The 16,415-nt window shown below is 40.2% G+C and overlaps 1 protein-coding gene, 1 long non-coding RNA gene and 1 other non-coding gene across 4 annotated transcripts in view; 2 read left to right on the top strand and 1 right to left on the bottom strand.

Moving 5' to 3' along the window:
• The first annotated feature begins 7,883 nt into the window (after positions 1-7,883).
• Positions 7,884-7,956, top strand: TRNAF-GAA (transfer RNA phenylalanine (anticodon GAA)). The gene has a single exon. It is a non-coding gene; the product is annotated as a tRNA-Phe (tRNA).
• Positions 7,957-9,849: 1,893 nt separating this feature from the next.
• DCT (dopachrome tautomerase) overlaps positions 9,850-16,415 on the top strand; it is a 71,492-nt gene continuing 64,926 nt past the window's right edge. Inside the window, exon 1 of the mRNA XM_088792856.1 lies at positions 9,850-9,984. Coding sequence (XP_088648982.1) covers positions 9,939-9,984 — 46 coding nt within the window. The 5' untranslated portion in view covers positions 9,850-9,938. The remainder of the gene's footprint in view (positions 9,985-16,415) is intronic.
• The window catches only part of LOC141571013 (uncharacterized), a 34,316-nt gene continuing 28,169 nt past the window's right edge, over positions 10,269-16,415 (bottom strand). For both annotated transcript variants that reach the window (XR_016019180.1, XR_016019181.1), the window contains one exon: positions 10,269-14,590. This is a non-coding gene — a long non-coding RNA (uncharacterized LOC141571013). The remainder of the gene's footprint in view (positions 14,591-16,415) is intronic.

A 16,415-nucleotide genomic window follows, 5' to 3' on the forward strand; every position in this document is an offset into this window, starting at 1 on the left:
ATTATTGATTTGGGGAAGAACCTCTCTATTCTCACAAAATATATCCCTAGTCACATTCTGATGCCTAAAAACACATTGATAAGGCACAAAGTTCTTCAATCTTTAGTGAAAAATAGCATTAAAATCCAGAAATTTCTAGGGTCTGTAAGATAAGACTAATGTTTATCTTTTTTCAAATTTTTTAATATGAAAAAATTAAAACATGCAGAAAAATGGAGAGATGTATTTCTCCACCTAGATTCAACAATTGTTAACATATTGCTGTATTAATTTTATTTGTATGTATATGTGTATGTGTGTATGTTTGAGACATTTGAAAGTAAGTTGTTGACATCATGATGCTTTGACACCAAACACTTAAGCATACATCTCCTAAAAGCTATAGCATTTTTCTACATAATTACAATACCATTTTCATACTTGAGAAAACTGATAGCCATTTCCTAATTATATATATGTATATATATATGTATATATATATATATATATATATGTATATATATGTATATATACATATATATATATATATATTATATGTGTATATATATTGTGTATATATATATATTTAGATGGCTCAATATTTTCCTGAAAGTTAACAGAATATGTCACCCTAAACACTTTGACATAAGGGTTATTTTGAGCTGAAGGCAACTGAGAAGAAGATGCCAGAAAAGCTCTCTGCCTTCCCCTATTTGCCTAAAAGCAGGAGATAAATGTGTAAAGGTGTCCTCCCTCTCTTCTCTACCAGGGTGGAGAGCAGTTCCTCACCAGAGACAACTGTACACTCTGATCAGCTCACAAATGGCAACAGAGGAATCTATGTTACACACTTTACTAACTAGCCTTCATTAGTTTCTCCGTATATTTATCTTCCCACAATTTGCCACCCTGGAAACTGTCTTTTCCCTTTGTCTTGACACTTGTCTACAAATTTATTGTTGTTTTTTAAGATGCTATATAAGCCCAAGTTCTAATCACCCCACTGAGTTACTTATCACTAAGAACTTCCACATGTATGTGCAATGCACAGGTTAATAAATATCTGCTTGTTTTTCTCTTGCTAATCTGTCTTTTGTCAGTCTAATCTTTAGGCCCCCAGCCAGAGAAACTAAGATGGGTAGAAGGAAAACAGATTTTCCTCTCTAATATACCCCCCCAAATCTCTTATTTATTATAGCTTTTTAATTTTATTCTAAAATCAGAATCCAATAAGGGTTCACATATTACTTTTGTTGTAACTTTTTAGTCTCTTAAATATAGAGCTGTCTTCTCACCTCTTAGACGTTTTTATTTAGATGTTTTTCCATGACATTGATATTTTGAGGATAGTGGGACAGATGACTTTGAGAAGGTCTCACTCTGGACTTGTCTAGTTATTTCTTCATGGTGTCACCTAACTTATCTCTCCATTTTCTAAATTTCATATAAACTGGAAGTTAGGTCTACCTAGAGACCAGAGTGGTGTCAGGCCAAACATTTTTAGCAACTAACGTGATGTTATGCACGTTATGTTACAGACCCATAAAAATGGTTGGAAGGACTCTATTTACACTGAAGTTAAATGATTCCTAGCAGGTCCTTTTCTAAACCCAGATTTTTATTAGAGGGAGAGAATTGAAATTAGCTAGGCCTCAAGATTCTAGGAGCAACGTTGGCATAAAGTTTCTTCATGTGCTAGGCGATTGAGCCAGGTTCGTGTAAGCAGCAAGATTCCGTGCTGAGTGAGGTCAAAACACCATTTGCCTCAGAACTTGAAGTCCCCAAAGTGCATGTGGATCACAGATTTAAAGGAACTGCTGTGTTTCAATGAGGCTGGTCTAATACCGGGACAAGCGTGGTGCACCATGACGGCTCTGGCCTGAGAGCTGAGACCTAAGTCCTAGTCCCACATTTGTCTCTAAAGAACTGTGTGACACTGGGAATCGTTCACTACTCTGGCCTTTCATTGACTCACACATGGTGTACAGGCCATTGTCCCAGTTACTCGGAGGTCGTTCTATAAATATTACATGGGCACCGATGCGATTGAATGTCAGTGTTTACTTCTTATTGAAACAACACTCTGATTTTATTTTTTGCATTCCTTATGGGGCAAGCAGGGAAGCATTAGTCATTCCCAAATCAAAGCATTCCTCCTTGTGCAATCATTCAGACAATCATTATTAAGAGGGGAATATGTGCAGGCGGAACAGGGAGCTCCTGCCCGCCTATCAGGGAAGTGGGCAATCAATGCAAAAGGATGTGGAATGATGGCGTAGAGCTGCAGCCTCTTCTGAATCATATGCAGCCTACATGGTTGGGGAAAACTGGGTGCAGTCAGCTTTTTCAATTGCTAATGGTGGGAATGGGCTGGAGAGCCAAGCGGAAGAATCTGGGATCAGGGCCCTGCTTTCTGTCCCTCTTGTTTAGGAGAACGCTGGAAATGTGCCCGGACAGTCTCAACTGCAGGACAGAGGAAATCCAATCTGATGAGGTTTCTGCCTCACACTGTGGAGTCCTGCCTGAGTCCTGACCACAGGAAGCAGCGAAGCTCCACTACTGCTTCCTCTCACCGCTTCCGTCCACTAAAGTCCTCCAGAAAAACTGTGGCCTATGTGTGCAAGGAAGACAGGGAGGAAGGGTAGAGAAGAGCAGACTTGTCACCAAGACTATTGAGTAAAAATGAGGTAGGTCAGGAATTGGCCAATGGTGCATAGAGTTGGGGGTGTAAGGATACCAAAACAACAACAACAAAAAACACACACACAAAAAACAGGACTAGAAAAGTGGATGAAAGCAATGAAGACTCAAGAATTCAAGGCTTCTGGGAGGTTCAAGGGGACTCGGGGCCTAATAGCACAGGTGCTTCTTTGTCCTGGCCTTCTTTTCTGAGTCTCTGGTCAATTAATACCATCTTGGGCATCTTCATTGGGGCAACGGAAGAGACTGATTTACTTCTTGTTTCTGGCATAAAAAAAGATTATCAAGGGTATAGGAAGCTCTTGTGTTAAATTTACTTTGTCTTATTTCTTTTGCTGAATAATCAGGGCTTATCCCTTATACAATTGGGAGGCTGGCCCACTTCAACAAAAAAGAGAGACAAGTAATTAAGCTGACAAGTATTTAAAGAGTGCACAAGCCTCTGAAACTCAAGCTCTGGAATCCAAGTTTTCTGGCCTTTAGGCCATTGTGCAAAATCCACATGGTTAGTTAGACGTTTGCTTGATGGATGTGGGAGGATTGGATTAGAACATGTGAAATACCGGTAGGTTGTTCTTGAGTATAATTTACTTAATTGTTTCTGGCCTGGTAAGTATACCCAGAGGCTCTATAGTGACGTATGTGATTCAACAAAAACAAAAAACAATAAAGTCTTTATTGACTTGTGGTTTAATGGCTTTAAATAAATTAACTTCTTTTGGATCAATTCAGCACACTGATGATTTTGCAATCTATTAACTTTTTTATACTTCTCCTCTAAGTTACAATTTTAGTACATAACTTTGGAGAAATAGCTTTATATCCATCAAGCAAAGGTATTATTTTCTACACAGAGAACTTCAGAATGCATAGACATGCCCATAAAAAAAGATCTACAAGAAAAAGCTGACACTAGATTCCAGTTATGGATTTAGACTTTTATGCCAATTTTTAATTGAAATAAGGTGTTTATTTTTTTAAAAAAATGCATATTAAGAGCATTTGGTGCAAGCTAAAGAATATGTTCTATAGGTTAGCAGTCAGTTCTGCTCCAAATTGTGTCACTGCTATGGACTGAATTGTACCCTCCCCCCCACCACCCGCCGATTGATATGTTGAAGCCCTAACTCCCAATGTGACTGAATTGGAGATGGGGCTTCTAGCAGGTAATAAAGGTTAAGGAGGTCATAAGGACAGGGTTCTAATCTGATAGGGTTGGTGGCTTAATAAGAAGGGAGAGAGAGAGAGAGAGAGAGAGAGAGAGAGAGAGAGAGAGAGAGAGAGAGAGAATCTCTTTCCATGCACATGCACCAAGGAAAGGCCATGTGAGCAGTGAGAAGACAGCCATCTGCAAGCCAGGAGAGAGTTCTCACAAGGAACCTGATCAGCTGGCACCTTGATCTTGGGTTTCCCAGCCTCCAAACTGTGAGAAAATAAATTTTCGTTTTTTAAGCACCGCCCTCCCCTCCTCCAAACATTTATGGTGCTTTGTTATGGCAGCCCAAGCAGACTAAGACAGTAACGTTAAGCGTTATTTACAGTATCTCTGGGCCTTAGTTTCCTGATATGTAAAATTTGTGGGTCAGGCTAAATAAACCCTAAATTCTCTTCCATCTCTAGCATTACTTTGATTCTAACTGAAATTGTCGGGTTCCAGAAGAGCATCAAAAATTAATTTTTTTTAATTCTGACTTTCCAATTTTCATAAAAGTTACATAAAATGTTACAGAGAAGTCCCATATATCTTTTACCCAGATTCACCAATTTTTAATATTCTTTCCATTTACTTTTTATTATTCTCTCTTTGTTGTTCTCTTTATGTATTTGCACACACATTGTTTTATTTTTCTGAACCACTTGAGAGTAGATTGCAGATATGATATCTCTCTATCCTTGAATATTCCAGTATGTATTTCCTAAAAACAAGGACATTTTCTTACCTAACTATGGTTGCTAGCTTCAGGAAATTTAACACCGACAGCCCATATTCTAATTTCTTCAGTTGTCTCAACCATATTCTTTAAAGCATTTACTCTCCCAAATAGAAACCAGTCCAGGATCACACATTGCACTAGGCTGTCATGTCTCTTTAGCCTCCTTCCATCTGGAACAATTCCTCAGCTCTTTGTTTTTATGATCTTAATGGTTTTGAGAATACAGGACACTTATTTCCTAGCATGACCTTTATTTTGGATTGTTTAATGTTGTCTCCTGATTAAATTCAGGTTATGCATCCTTGGCTAGACCACTACATAAGGGACAAGGTGTGTCCTTTCCAGAGAATCCCATTAGGAGGCACATGATGTCTGAGTGTCCTTCACTGGTGACGTTAATCTTGATGACCAGGGTAAGGTATTGTCCTGTTTCTCCACTGTATGGATTCTATTAATATTTCCTCCCTTGCAACTATTAAGTAATCTGTGGAGAGACACTTTGAGACCATGCAATGATCCTGCTCGTTACACAACTTTCCCCTCAGAGTTAGCATCCACTGATGATTCTTGACTGAGCCAGTCTTTACTTTGATGCTTTGAAAATGGTGATTTCCAATGCCCCATGTCCTTCACTGGTTTCAGTAGGTGCAAGTCACTCACCTATAAGCCGAAATCCTAATGTCCCTCTCTCTAGTATTGTACTCACGAAGTTTTATTTTATTCAAGGGTAAATAATCTATTGCTCTTCTTATTTATTTTGATGCTCAGATTGTTCCAGATTTGGCCAGTGGGAGCACCTTTAAACTGGCTCCTGTTTTCTTTTCATAGTCCCATCGTGTTTAACATTTTTGAGAAATACTGATTAAAGTCAGAGGCAAATCAAAAGAAGTGCTATTTTTTGTGCTGTGGGGTTTCAGAAGCAAAGTTAAGGACAGATTATCGGTTGACAGCCGTTCAAAAATTTACTAGATGTTATAACTATATACAACATATTCTCTTTAGTTGTTTTATTCTTAGGTCTTCTCATAATTAGTTTTCATAGTTATCATAGGTAATTAGACTGGAGTTGGCCAAAATCCATGGACTAATTTGGAAGACAGGGCTGCAGCCTACACAAAACTTCTTTTCAATGTAGTCTTCAACATCTTTCTCCTCATTTGAATGCCAACTTCTTTATCATCTGCTCCTTACTGTGACTTGTGTGCAGATTTTCACTTCACTTTCGCCTTTGGCACAGGGCCTCTGTGGGTGTTTGGATGGCTCTTCTTGCCTCTACAATCTTACTGAGCAAAGCCGTATTTTCTCCCAAGCTCAGTAATAATTTTCATTTCTGTTATCCACACTAAGGCACCAAGCTAGAGGTTTCTAAATGTTCTCTGTTTATAATGCTCTTGGTGTCTCAATAATTTTTTCCAATGCCCTAGGCCAAAAGAAATACCGAACAGTTCCTTTTAGGAAGTGTTCAGGCCCAAACAACGTATTAAGTATTTATGTCCAACAACTTTGTAACTTTGGAAAAAAATATACACAGAAATTGAAAGAGAAGTTCTATTTTTATTTCATTCATAAACACTCATCATTACTTATCAATGGGATGTGTGCACCTGTTGGGTAGTACACAATTTCTCAAATCTTGGAAGCAGACTGGACACTGCCATTCTTATTTCCTGTTACAAATGTATTGTTATGGGCAATTGCTTTTTATGACAACTGTTGAAAACCTAGCCTCGCAAAGAGATGATGTCATTGAAAGAAATATGTAGTGATCTATTGCTGAAACTATGAACTACCTAGTAGTTTGTGCCATGTCCCACAGATGTTCAATATCACTGTTTCCTTCAAAAAATATAAATATTCACCACTACAGTCCCACGGCACTTAGTTGCACAATTTGGGAACTATGACACTAAGTCTGGGAAGCTTTCGGTCTCCTTTGTAAAACAGCAACAACAAATATTGAGGTGATGCTAAAAATCTTTTCACTAATGGTGAAACTAGTAGAGTTCATTGTGTAGCACCAAGCTATGGCTCTTTTCCACAGCTTCTAAATTGGGGGATCACATTGTTTATTTCCCAATCATTCCAGGATACTTTTAAGAGTGAACCGGTACTACCACGACAGGATTCTGAGACAACAGAGGTAAATAAGGACTGTCCTGGGCAAACCAGGTTGTGGGGCCACCCCGTTAATCAATGATATACATCACAACACTTAAATTCTGAAAGCCACCTTTACTCGACAAATGATCACTATTACAGTAAGTTTCTATTGTCTTGTAATTTGCCAAAGGATCTTATCACATTAAACTGTGAGACACAAAGTTAGTTGGTTGTATCCTTCCTTCTCTTATCTCTCCTATCTTTTTTCCTCCATTTCCCCTCAGACCCTGGACCTTTCCTTCTCCTCCTACCCCCATTCCAAATACCATCAAAATTTACTTGCCACTTTCCTAGTCACTCAGGTTCAAGTCTTTCTTGCAGTGTTTTGAGAATGTGAAAGGAGAATGTGCCATTCACGCCACGCAAGAAAGCCTGTAAAAGTCCTCTTTTCTCATCTCGTTTGTTATATGTGACCCGCACAAGGCAGATGCTTCAAATTTCTCCTTCTTCCACTCCAAACCCCCCAAAGCCTTCATAGATCAATATCTACCCTCAAGTTCTCCTTGGTCTCTTTTCCCTCCTTAGCCAGTGACTTTTTAAAAATCTCAAGCTCTTTTGTTATCTGGATTTGATACAACAAAGGAACTCAGAAAATGACTTTCCACCTTAGCGATTGCAAACACTTGCAAATATTCAGTCTTTTTTTTTTTTTTCACGTTCAAATCCATACATGCATCCGTCCACCCCTATAAATTGGCTGTGAAGTATGTACTTAAATGAAAAGCTCTAAGGAGCAAGCTGAAAGGGCAGTAACATAATCATCCTTGCCTTCAGAGAATTACAATTTAATTGGAGAGAGAGAGAGAAAAAAAAAGGATGTTTGGGCACTGCAGAATGTCTGTGCTTGGCGCGTAGCAGAAGTTTCAAAAACATTTGTCTACTGGTATGGGAAGTAGTATTGACAAAGGATAATTGTCCTTAATGAGCATGCCAAGCTTTCACCGAGCTCCTGAAGTGTGTCAGGCTGGCTCCGTGCATAGTGGTGGTAGGTTAAGGGGGCATTTCGAGGACCCAGGATCACAAGGAGGCTGGATAAACAATTGAGAAAGGACAGAATGGACGGACAAGAGGAGTTCGGTAATGTCATACTCTAAAAGGACACAAAAGGGCGCCGAAATAGCTCAGTTGGGAGAGCGTTAGACTGAAGATCTAAAGGTCCCTGGTTCGATCCCGGGTTTCGGCAGGGCTTTCTCCTTTTTCTTAATCCGAAGGGATTCCAATTTCGTAGGATTCCCCTGTCATTAATAAACTGGCTCATTAATGCCTGCTCGGGTGAAAACTGGGACTTAGAAGGTGAGGGACGAGTGGATACCGCCATTCTCAGTCACTTTTAGGGAGGCAGTCGTCAGACACTGCCACGTCCGGAGTCCCTCCCGGGCGGTGACAGAGGCTCTGCTGCGCGTGCGCAGCGCGGAGTTTGTGGGCTGGGGAAGCCCGGCTCCACCCCAGGGGCGGGGAAGTCCCACGATCTCCGGTCCCACCCACGTCCTGAGGGCCCCTCCTGGTGATGAGAAGGTGCAGCGTGCTGGTAGCGGAGCAGCACCACCTTGAGGGCTACTGTGAGAAAGAAGTCGATCTGTCTGGGGTTGGGAGGCGAGAGAGACAACTATATCCCAAATTTCGTTCCCTAAAGCATCTCAAGTTTGAAAAGCAAAAACCCTGCTGTTTTTTAATCAGATGGCTCCCATTTGGCCTTAAGGGTGTAGGGAATCGGATGGTTGCGTATTTCTGGTTAGAGGAGCGCGCAGGGCAGCTCGGGTGGCATAGCCAGGGTTACTTGCCTAAAGGCGTGGCAGCTATACAGCTATGTAAAATTAATCAGTTTGCTCTTAAAGAAACTTATTTTGCCTCTAGAACAGTGGTTCTCAAAGTGTGGTCCGGGAACCAGCATCCTCGTCTTCACCTGGTTAGATGTGTAAATTCTGAACCCCACCCCCCAGACTGACTTACTGAGTCAGAAACTCTTGTTTCCAACACTAAGTGTTTTAACAAGCCCTCCAAGTGGGATACTGAAGCAACTGAAATTTGAGATCCATCCATTTATCTAGACATTCCTTTCTATTTCTAAAAGGGCCCTTTATTAAGACTGTTTTTGGGAACAAGCTTTTTCTTCTGCTTTCTTTTGTTAAGCAAGTGTGTTGTAAAACTTTGACGTGATCAGAATCAATTTTTCTGAGAATTTTTGCCTTCATGGTGTGTGCGTGTGTGCGTGTGTGTATGTGTGTGTTAGGGGTGGGCTATGCAGGGGCATCACCTTTCCTACCTACTTGTGGAAGCCCACCCTACACCTAAATTAGGTAGTGAGGAGTAAAGGAAATGGAGGCCTAAGTGCCTGATCTATGTTGTGTGGCTCTTGGTTGCTGAGTCAGGACTCAGGGGGTAGAAGTTGCAGGGATGTAGATTTGAATTAAAGGAGGAACAAATTCCAATCTATTAGAGTCACTAGAAAATGGAATATACAGTTTAGGCGGTGGTGAATTGCTGGTCTCCAGATGAAAGACAGCCACTTGTTGGATTTCCACATTCAGTCTTGTAGATCTCCTATTTCTATTGGTTTGAGAGGGAAAGGCAACTCACATTTATGTGCTCTCAGGTTATTAATTGATTCAACCATTGGACATTAATTATTGACCTCTCACTATCTGCCAGGCATTATTTGATCTTCCTAACTATCTTATGAAGTATATATCGTTATCTTCTTTTACATATAACAGTTCTTGTAGTATTGCAAGGATTAAATATTGTGTATGTTAGGCATCTAGCATCTATTATCTCCTAAAGGTTAATATATATGAATACAGTATTTATTGAAATGTTTGGTTAAGACATGTGCATAAAAATAAAAGTGATTGGAGGAGGACACTAAAACATTTGCTGGTTGATCAGAAACAGCTCCATGAGGAAGTAGGTCTTGACTGGGCTCTCAGAGGAAGATTTCTTGGCTAGGGAGAAAGTGCCTGCAGTGCTGGGGGACTTGGGTGGGGCGGGACCCAGTGGAGCTCACCAGGCCAATCAGGTTCAGATTTGGCCATGGTGGGGGCGGGCTCAACCCAGTTAAGATGGCAGCTGCCTGGCAGCTGCCTGCCGGCTGCACGGGAAAAGGACCCCACACACAGTTTCTCCAGCCCTAGCCTTGAAACTGCACACCTCAGTCTGCCTCACCTTATGCTTGGATGTCTCTCAAGTCACCGTTCCTTTGCCAGAGCTCAAGGTGAATGCCTGTGAGTAAGTCAGTGACTCTGTGCTTCAGCCCTTTAAGAGGATTTCCCACAGCCTTTGTCCCACCCAGATGGTTATAATCCCCACCGTTTTTCACAACCAGATGTTGTGGAGGGCTCATCTTCCAGGCACAAGTACTCCGGGCTGGGGAGGCTGGGGTGGGACTGGGGTCCCTTGCTTCTCTGGAGGGAACCTCTGTGGCCAAGATGTCCCTCCTGATTTTCAACCATCTCAGGAGGTTTGGGGCCAGCCCTTTTTGTGTCTCTGCCCCTCCTACCAGGCTCGATGTGGCTTCTTCTTTATATTTTTAATTATAAAACTTGTTCAGATGGTTCTCCAGGTTGATTTTTCTATAATTTAGTTATAATTTTTATGTGTTCATGGAAGGAAGCATGCACAGTGTTTATCTACTCTGCCATCTTGGATCTAGGCATTTTGTTCAGTTTTGACTAATTCAAGAAGAAAGTGTTAGCAAAGAACAAAAACATGATAAGGAACGAGATTTATTTTAAAAATGACAATAAAAGAATATGAAATAAATTTGTTAAGGTAAAAGAAAGCTAAGTGTAGGGTAACTTCCAATTTTAGTATATGTGCTGCCGAAGCGAGCACAAGCTAAGCGTAACTTGATTACTGTCTTTAAATTATTGTTTCTGAGGAATATATAATTTCCAGGGAGATGGCACAAGAAGAAATGGGTTTAGATGAAGGCAGAAGAGATTTCTGTTAGATAAAGAGAAGAGTTGTGATAAAATATTTGACTTAGTTTTGTGCTAGAGAAGCATCTGGCCAACATTGGATAATCCAGAGAATTGCTGTTAAATAGATTTATCTGTGTTAAGAGGAGACTATCCAACTTTGGTATATAGGGGAGGAGGAAACTTTTCCCCACTAACTTCTCCTAGGTTCTTGGTTGGGGCGTTGTAAATTAGACTGACAAAAGGCAGATTAACAAGAGAAAAATGAAGTTTATTAACACGTGCACCATGGATACACATGGGCATACTCAGTGATGAGAGTGGTTAGAAATTTGGGCTTATACAGCAGCTTAACAAAAGAACAATAAATTGGTAGAGAAGTGACACGACAAAGGAAAAAGGACTTTTTGTTTCTAGGATGACAAATAATGGGAAGGAAGATATATGGAGGGAAATAATGGAAAATAAGGGCTCGTTAGTCACGTTTGTTATGTAGATTTTTCTGGTGCCATCTCTGGGCTGATTAAGGTCTAGAGTTTTCTCTGGTAATTAACGTCTGTCCTTTCTGGTAGAGAGGGGAGAGGGAACACATTTACAAAATTATGTTCTGCTTTTAGGCAAATAGGGGAGGGCAGAGAGCATTTCTTATATCTGCTTCTTCTCAATTGCCTTGAGCTCAAAATAAACCTTACATGAAAATAACATGTTTGGGTTGGCATATTCTGCCACCCTTCAGACACTTCCAAAAAATCTACTAATTTGTGGTTTCTTTGTGGTTGTTACTGCTGACAGTTTTGGAAGGAAGGGGGTAGGATAGGGTGGGGGGTGGACATTGCTGGTAGAAACCATAAAAAGGGTGATTGAGATGGATTCTATTATTTCTTAACATTAAGTATGTCTAGAAGGCATCTGACCCTGTGTCTGTGATAAATTAGTGTGCATGTCACAATTATGAAAGAAAACATTTTCAAAAGCGCTCAGCCTCCTGAGACAAACCAAGACAGCCTCTTCCCCCAGAGGAGCCCCATATCTAGTTTGCGTCCTCCTAACCAATGAAGACATGAGCCTTTCCTGAAAGTTACTTTGCATCAAAGATAATTTTATCCATGATAATTTCAATGTTGATATCTGAAGATATGTGGTGACTTTTGTAGATAAAAATACTGCGGCAAAATTGCTCTTTTCCCACCATACACAGACTAACTGTAAACTTGGTAATGTTGCTCGTCTTGTGTGTAGATTGTGGGTGTGTTTGATTTTTGGAGGGTTTATTTCAGAGTTTCTTGTCCTTTTAAAACTTGGACTCGCTTATTAAACGTCTTTGCAAGTAAATGATTTTAGTTTTCTAAATGCTTTTCTCAGAGCAAATGTCTGCTTAAAGATGGACTCAATGTTAGAAAAGTGAAAAATCTGGGTTTTTCAGTAGAGTTCCAGGCAAATTGAAATGTGTGGAGGTGAATACATGAAGCAGTATATGGTAAGAATTCAGAAAATTGCCATTCCATTCTTGATGGCCTTGAATGAAAGGGAGAGAATAGGTATGTAAAGATGGAATGCCCAAGAATTCTTGGTCAGTATGAAGACCTGACTTAAGGTTTAAAATGCTTACACAGTAATGCACACACTGATATGACACTGATGTGTCCTGTTAAAGGGGAGGTGAGCATCCTGTCAGTCTGTTTCATGTAAGTTTCATGTTACCTGCAGGGAAATTTGATAGGTAAGCAGTATTCTCTGAAATTAATTATTTAGGAAATGAACATTGATATAGTTATATACATTTACTTGTGTGAAGGCAAAAGTAGGGGCAGGTGATTTCCTAAAATCCAGAGTTCGGCCTCTGGAGTACCTGCACAGTGCAATGGCCCATGTGTAGAGACAGGGTAGAGCCCCATTCTTTCCACATTAGTGTGGTTCTCTTTGAAATCTGAATCTTCCCAGAGTCTTTCTCATTTCACAAAGTCTACATAGCCATTGACCCTACTTTTCTATTGGTCTCTTTTCTGGGGAGCCCAGTCCCAGGGAAAATGTCTTTTAAACACGAGGCCAATGTGACCAGTTTTGTTTTCTTTCTGCATCCCTTAGTTCCCAGAGCATAGCATCTATTCCACAACTCCTGTTTCCTTTTTTTCTTCCCATACTGTCTTCTTTTTCACTCCCTCTCTCCCAACTCAGAGAGTCTATTCTCTCATTTAAGAAGTTGAAATTTGAGAAAATGTTAAAAGTTTTTAAATTTCTTTTTTAGACTTGATAAATGAAACAGATGGTGAAAAATTCAAATAGAGTAAAAGGTATACAATGAAAAATATGTTTCCATTTTAGTTCTGTGCCTAGTTACCCTCTATAGAGATGGCCATTGTTTGTAGCTTCGAGTGTATTCTTCGGTCAATAATTTTTGTATAAACACACACATATGTCTATATAACTCATTTTATACAAATAGTATTGTTATTATGCACACTGTCATAAGTATTTTTTCTAAAGATGTACATTCTTCTTTTCACACACCATACTTTCCTTTTTTCCTTTAACTGATTATAAATCTGAGCTGAACTTTTAAACCATGTTTAGTATCCTGTAAAGTATTGAGAGATAAACTCACCCAACAACGTTTATATTCCCTAATTGAATCAGAGTCTAAAGATGTGATTGTAAAGGACTTGAATATTAAATCTATAAACTGTATCTAAATTTGAATGGTCTGAGCTCCTATTCTAGGAATAATTATTAACAGAAATGTGATTTTGTTCTTTTTGCAAAATGAAGGCCTGATTTGTTGAGTAGGTTCAGCTATTGACAAGAATGAAATACAGATATACAACAGAATAAAAACATTTCCCTTTTCAGCATTTTCTTATGTCAAGTTGGTAAATTGCTCAGAGAAAAATACAATCAGATGCCTGTTTATTTCAAATCTTATTCCTTTAGTGTCTTCTCAATTCACACCCATCGTTCAAGTTCTCTCTCAAGTTTTGCCTCCTCATGAAACCTTCTCCCATTCTTTAAGCTAATATTGATCTCTCCCCATTTTGACCTCCCAAAGAGCTCACTACTATGCATTGGGCATGTGATTCTGTCCCATCTTTCATTTTGTTTTGAATGTGTGTTTTTTTCCTGTGGTAAAATGCTACCTCCTCAGAAAAGGTGGCATTGGCTTTAGGGAAGGTACTTCAGAGTTTCCAGGTTCTAGTGGGAAAAAAAAAATGCAAGTATTATTGAATATTGGTGCACTGAAAGAGATCATGTGACCTGGAATAGCTAGAGGAGTGTGGACTGAATATCTCTTGAAGGTGGAGTAGTACTTGGGCTCTCAGAACAAAAGGAAAAGGGCAAAGACAGCAAGGAAAAGAAAAGCAGGCAGGCAGGAAGGAGCAGGGGCAGTCAGACCCTTTCCCCTGCAGTGGTAGGGGTGAGCGTGGAGAAGCAGATGGGAGGCTGGGACAATTGATCTAGCTGTTAAGGCGGGAATCCTCAGAAAAGGGTTTTTATCCCAGACATAGAGAGCAATTTCAAGAGAGTCTTAATGCAACTTGATTTCTTTTAAATCTAAATTCTCATTTGCTTTCGTGACAGGCAGTGGAGTGCCTGTAACCCTTAGTCAACCTGGCTGAAGAATCTGAGGTGAGGCTCATTGAACTCACATAGTGAAAAAAAAAAAAAAAAAAAAAAAAGGAGGGAGGGTGCAACAAAGCGATTTTTAGACTGCAGTGGACCAAGAGGAGGAAATTCGGGACAGCAGGAGGCAGCGAAGGTGCCATTGCTACGTGTAGACATGCGCATACGGCAGGGGGCGTGGTCAGGAGCCGAGCCCTGGCGGCGGGCTGGGGAGCTGAGCTCTGATGCCCCCTATTGGCTGTGTGATGTTCTTCAATTTTGTAAAGTCAGTTTCAGTCTTTTCATCTGTAAAACGGAGAAGAGGAAAAACACTTATTTTATAGGGCTATTGTGAGAATTAACCGAGAGAATCTGTGAAATGTGCTCAGTGTGTCATGTCAGGCACATAATGCGTGCTCGGGAAGTGCCCCGGGCACGCTGCTCTCTTCCTTCGGGATGCAGTTTAAGCATCAGCTGCTCCTGGCCCCCCAGGAACGCTTAGATGTTCCTTCCACTCTGTGACTCCTGCCCCTTATTCACATGTCCATCTAGATAATATTTGCTTGTATTTCACAGGTCCTTTTTCATGACTGCTGCTACTATCTCCTTAAAATCATGATCATGTGCATAGCAGAGGGTACAAGTACATGCTCAATGCATATTTAGTCGATGAATAATAATACATCTCCTCCCTTTTGATCCTCCTGGGGGTGGCTCACCTCCATGTCACAGTCCCTGGCTGGGCTTGTTTTTATTACATTCTTTCTCTAACAAGAGAATTATTAATTCTTCGGAGGGTCTGCACTGAGAGTCCTATTCCTTTTCTATGTAGTATATCACATAGCCCTGTGCCAGAAACATTTTAGGTTCTCAGGAAATACTTCACATCTATTGATTTCAAAATAAGCTACACTTTCAGAAGAACTGAAAGGATTGTACGGCTAATTTAAGATTATAGGTGATTTTCACTGTTTTCTTTTTGTTTGTCTGTATTTAAAATTTTTTCTCACTTGCATAATTAGAAAAAAAAAGAGGGGAGACAAAAGGTTCTAGCTCTTCCTCAACAGAGCAGAACAGGAGAGCAGGGCGTTGAATCTCTGTTAGTGCTCCACAAAGAGCATGGGTTTATCTTAGTCTGACAGAGACAAGTTGAGTCATTTTGGGGTCCAGGATCTGCCAGGGCACTAACCCAGGTGAATCTAGGTTATAAACCCATGAGCTAGGATCATAGTCACACATTACATGGCAGACGTTCAATAAATGTCTTCACAACAACAAAAATACTCTCTCCACCTTTCAAGTTACTTAAGATGTTCTGACTGCTATTTTTAAATGTAAGATTTAAATAACTTTCTAGACAAACAGGTTTTAGAAAACCTTCCAGATGTAACTGAGAGATTAAAAGTTAAGTAAAAGTTTTGTGTTCAGAGGGATAAACAGAAAGCAAACAGTACAACAGAAATAGAAACATGTCTTAATGATGTAAACATTTTACCTACTCTATCAATTATAAGTTCATTCATTCACTGTGCAGGTGTTGGTCTTCAGTAGGTGTGCTTGGGAGGTCCCCTTTGAAGAACAACTGCTGGACATCACAGGCCCTGACAGCCTCTAGCATATCATTCTGTCCAATGTCAATGTTAAATCATCAGGTCCACGCCTTATAGTATGCGGCATCCTTGAGGGTTAAACTTATCTACCCTGGTTCCATGATTGTATCTACCACTGGCCCTTGGTAGCTGCCATATTCCTGTACACATTCTTTGGTCCAATGGGCCTTAAATGAAAGGGTTCACTTTGTCTAGATGTGGAAGGGTTTTGTGTCACTTACTTGCTTCTGAGCTGGTTCTTGAGACCATTTTGGAAGCACAGCCCAACTTTTCCCTGAGGGTTATACTATTTCCAGCTAACACTTTTTGAGATGTCTGATGAGGAGCTGGAATGACTTCAGTTTTCTGCAGAGCCTCTGTGGGGTGGCGGGAGGTGTTTTCCTTTTAAGAGGGCAACCTAGGCTGGGCTATGCCATTTCAAAGCACTGATATATTACTAGTACTTATTTGCGATTCCCAACCAACCTTAGGGTATAGATGTGGTCATGGTATTAGTATTAACTCAGAGTTTTCTGACTTTT

This window comes from Rhinolophus sinicus, chromosome 16 (assembly GCF_057876585.1).
Source record: "Rhinolophus sinicus isolate RSI-liver-muscle chromosome 16, RSI-T2T, whole genome shotgun sequence".
NCBI lineage: Eukaryota > Metazoa > Chordata > Mammalia > Chiroptera > Rhinolophidae > Rhinolophus > Rhinolophus sinicus.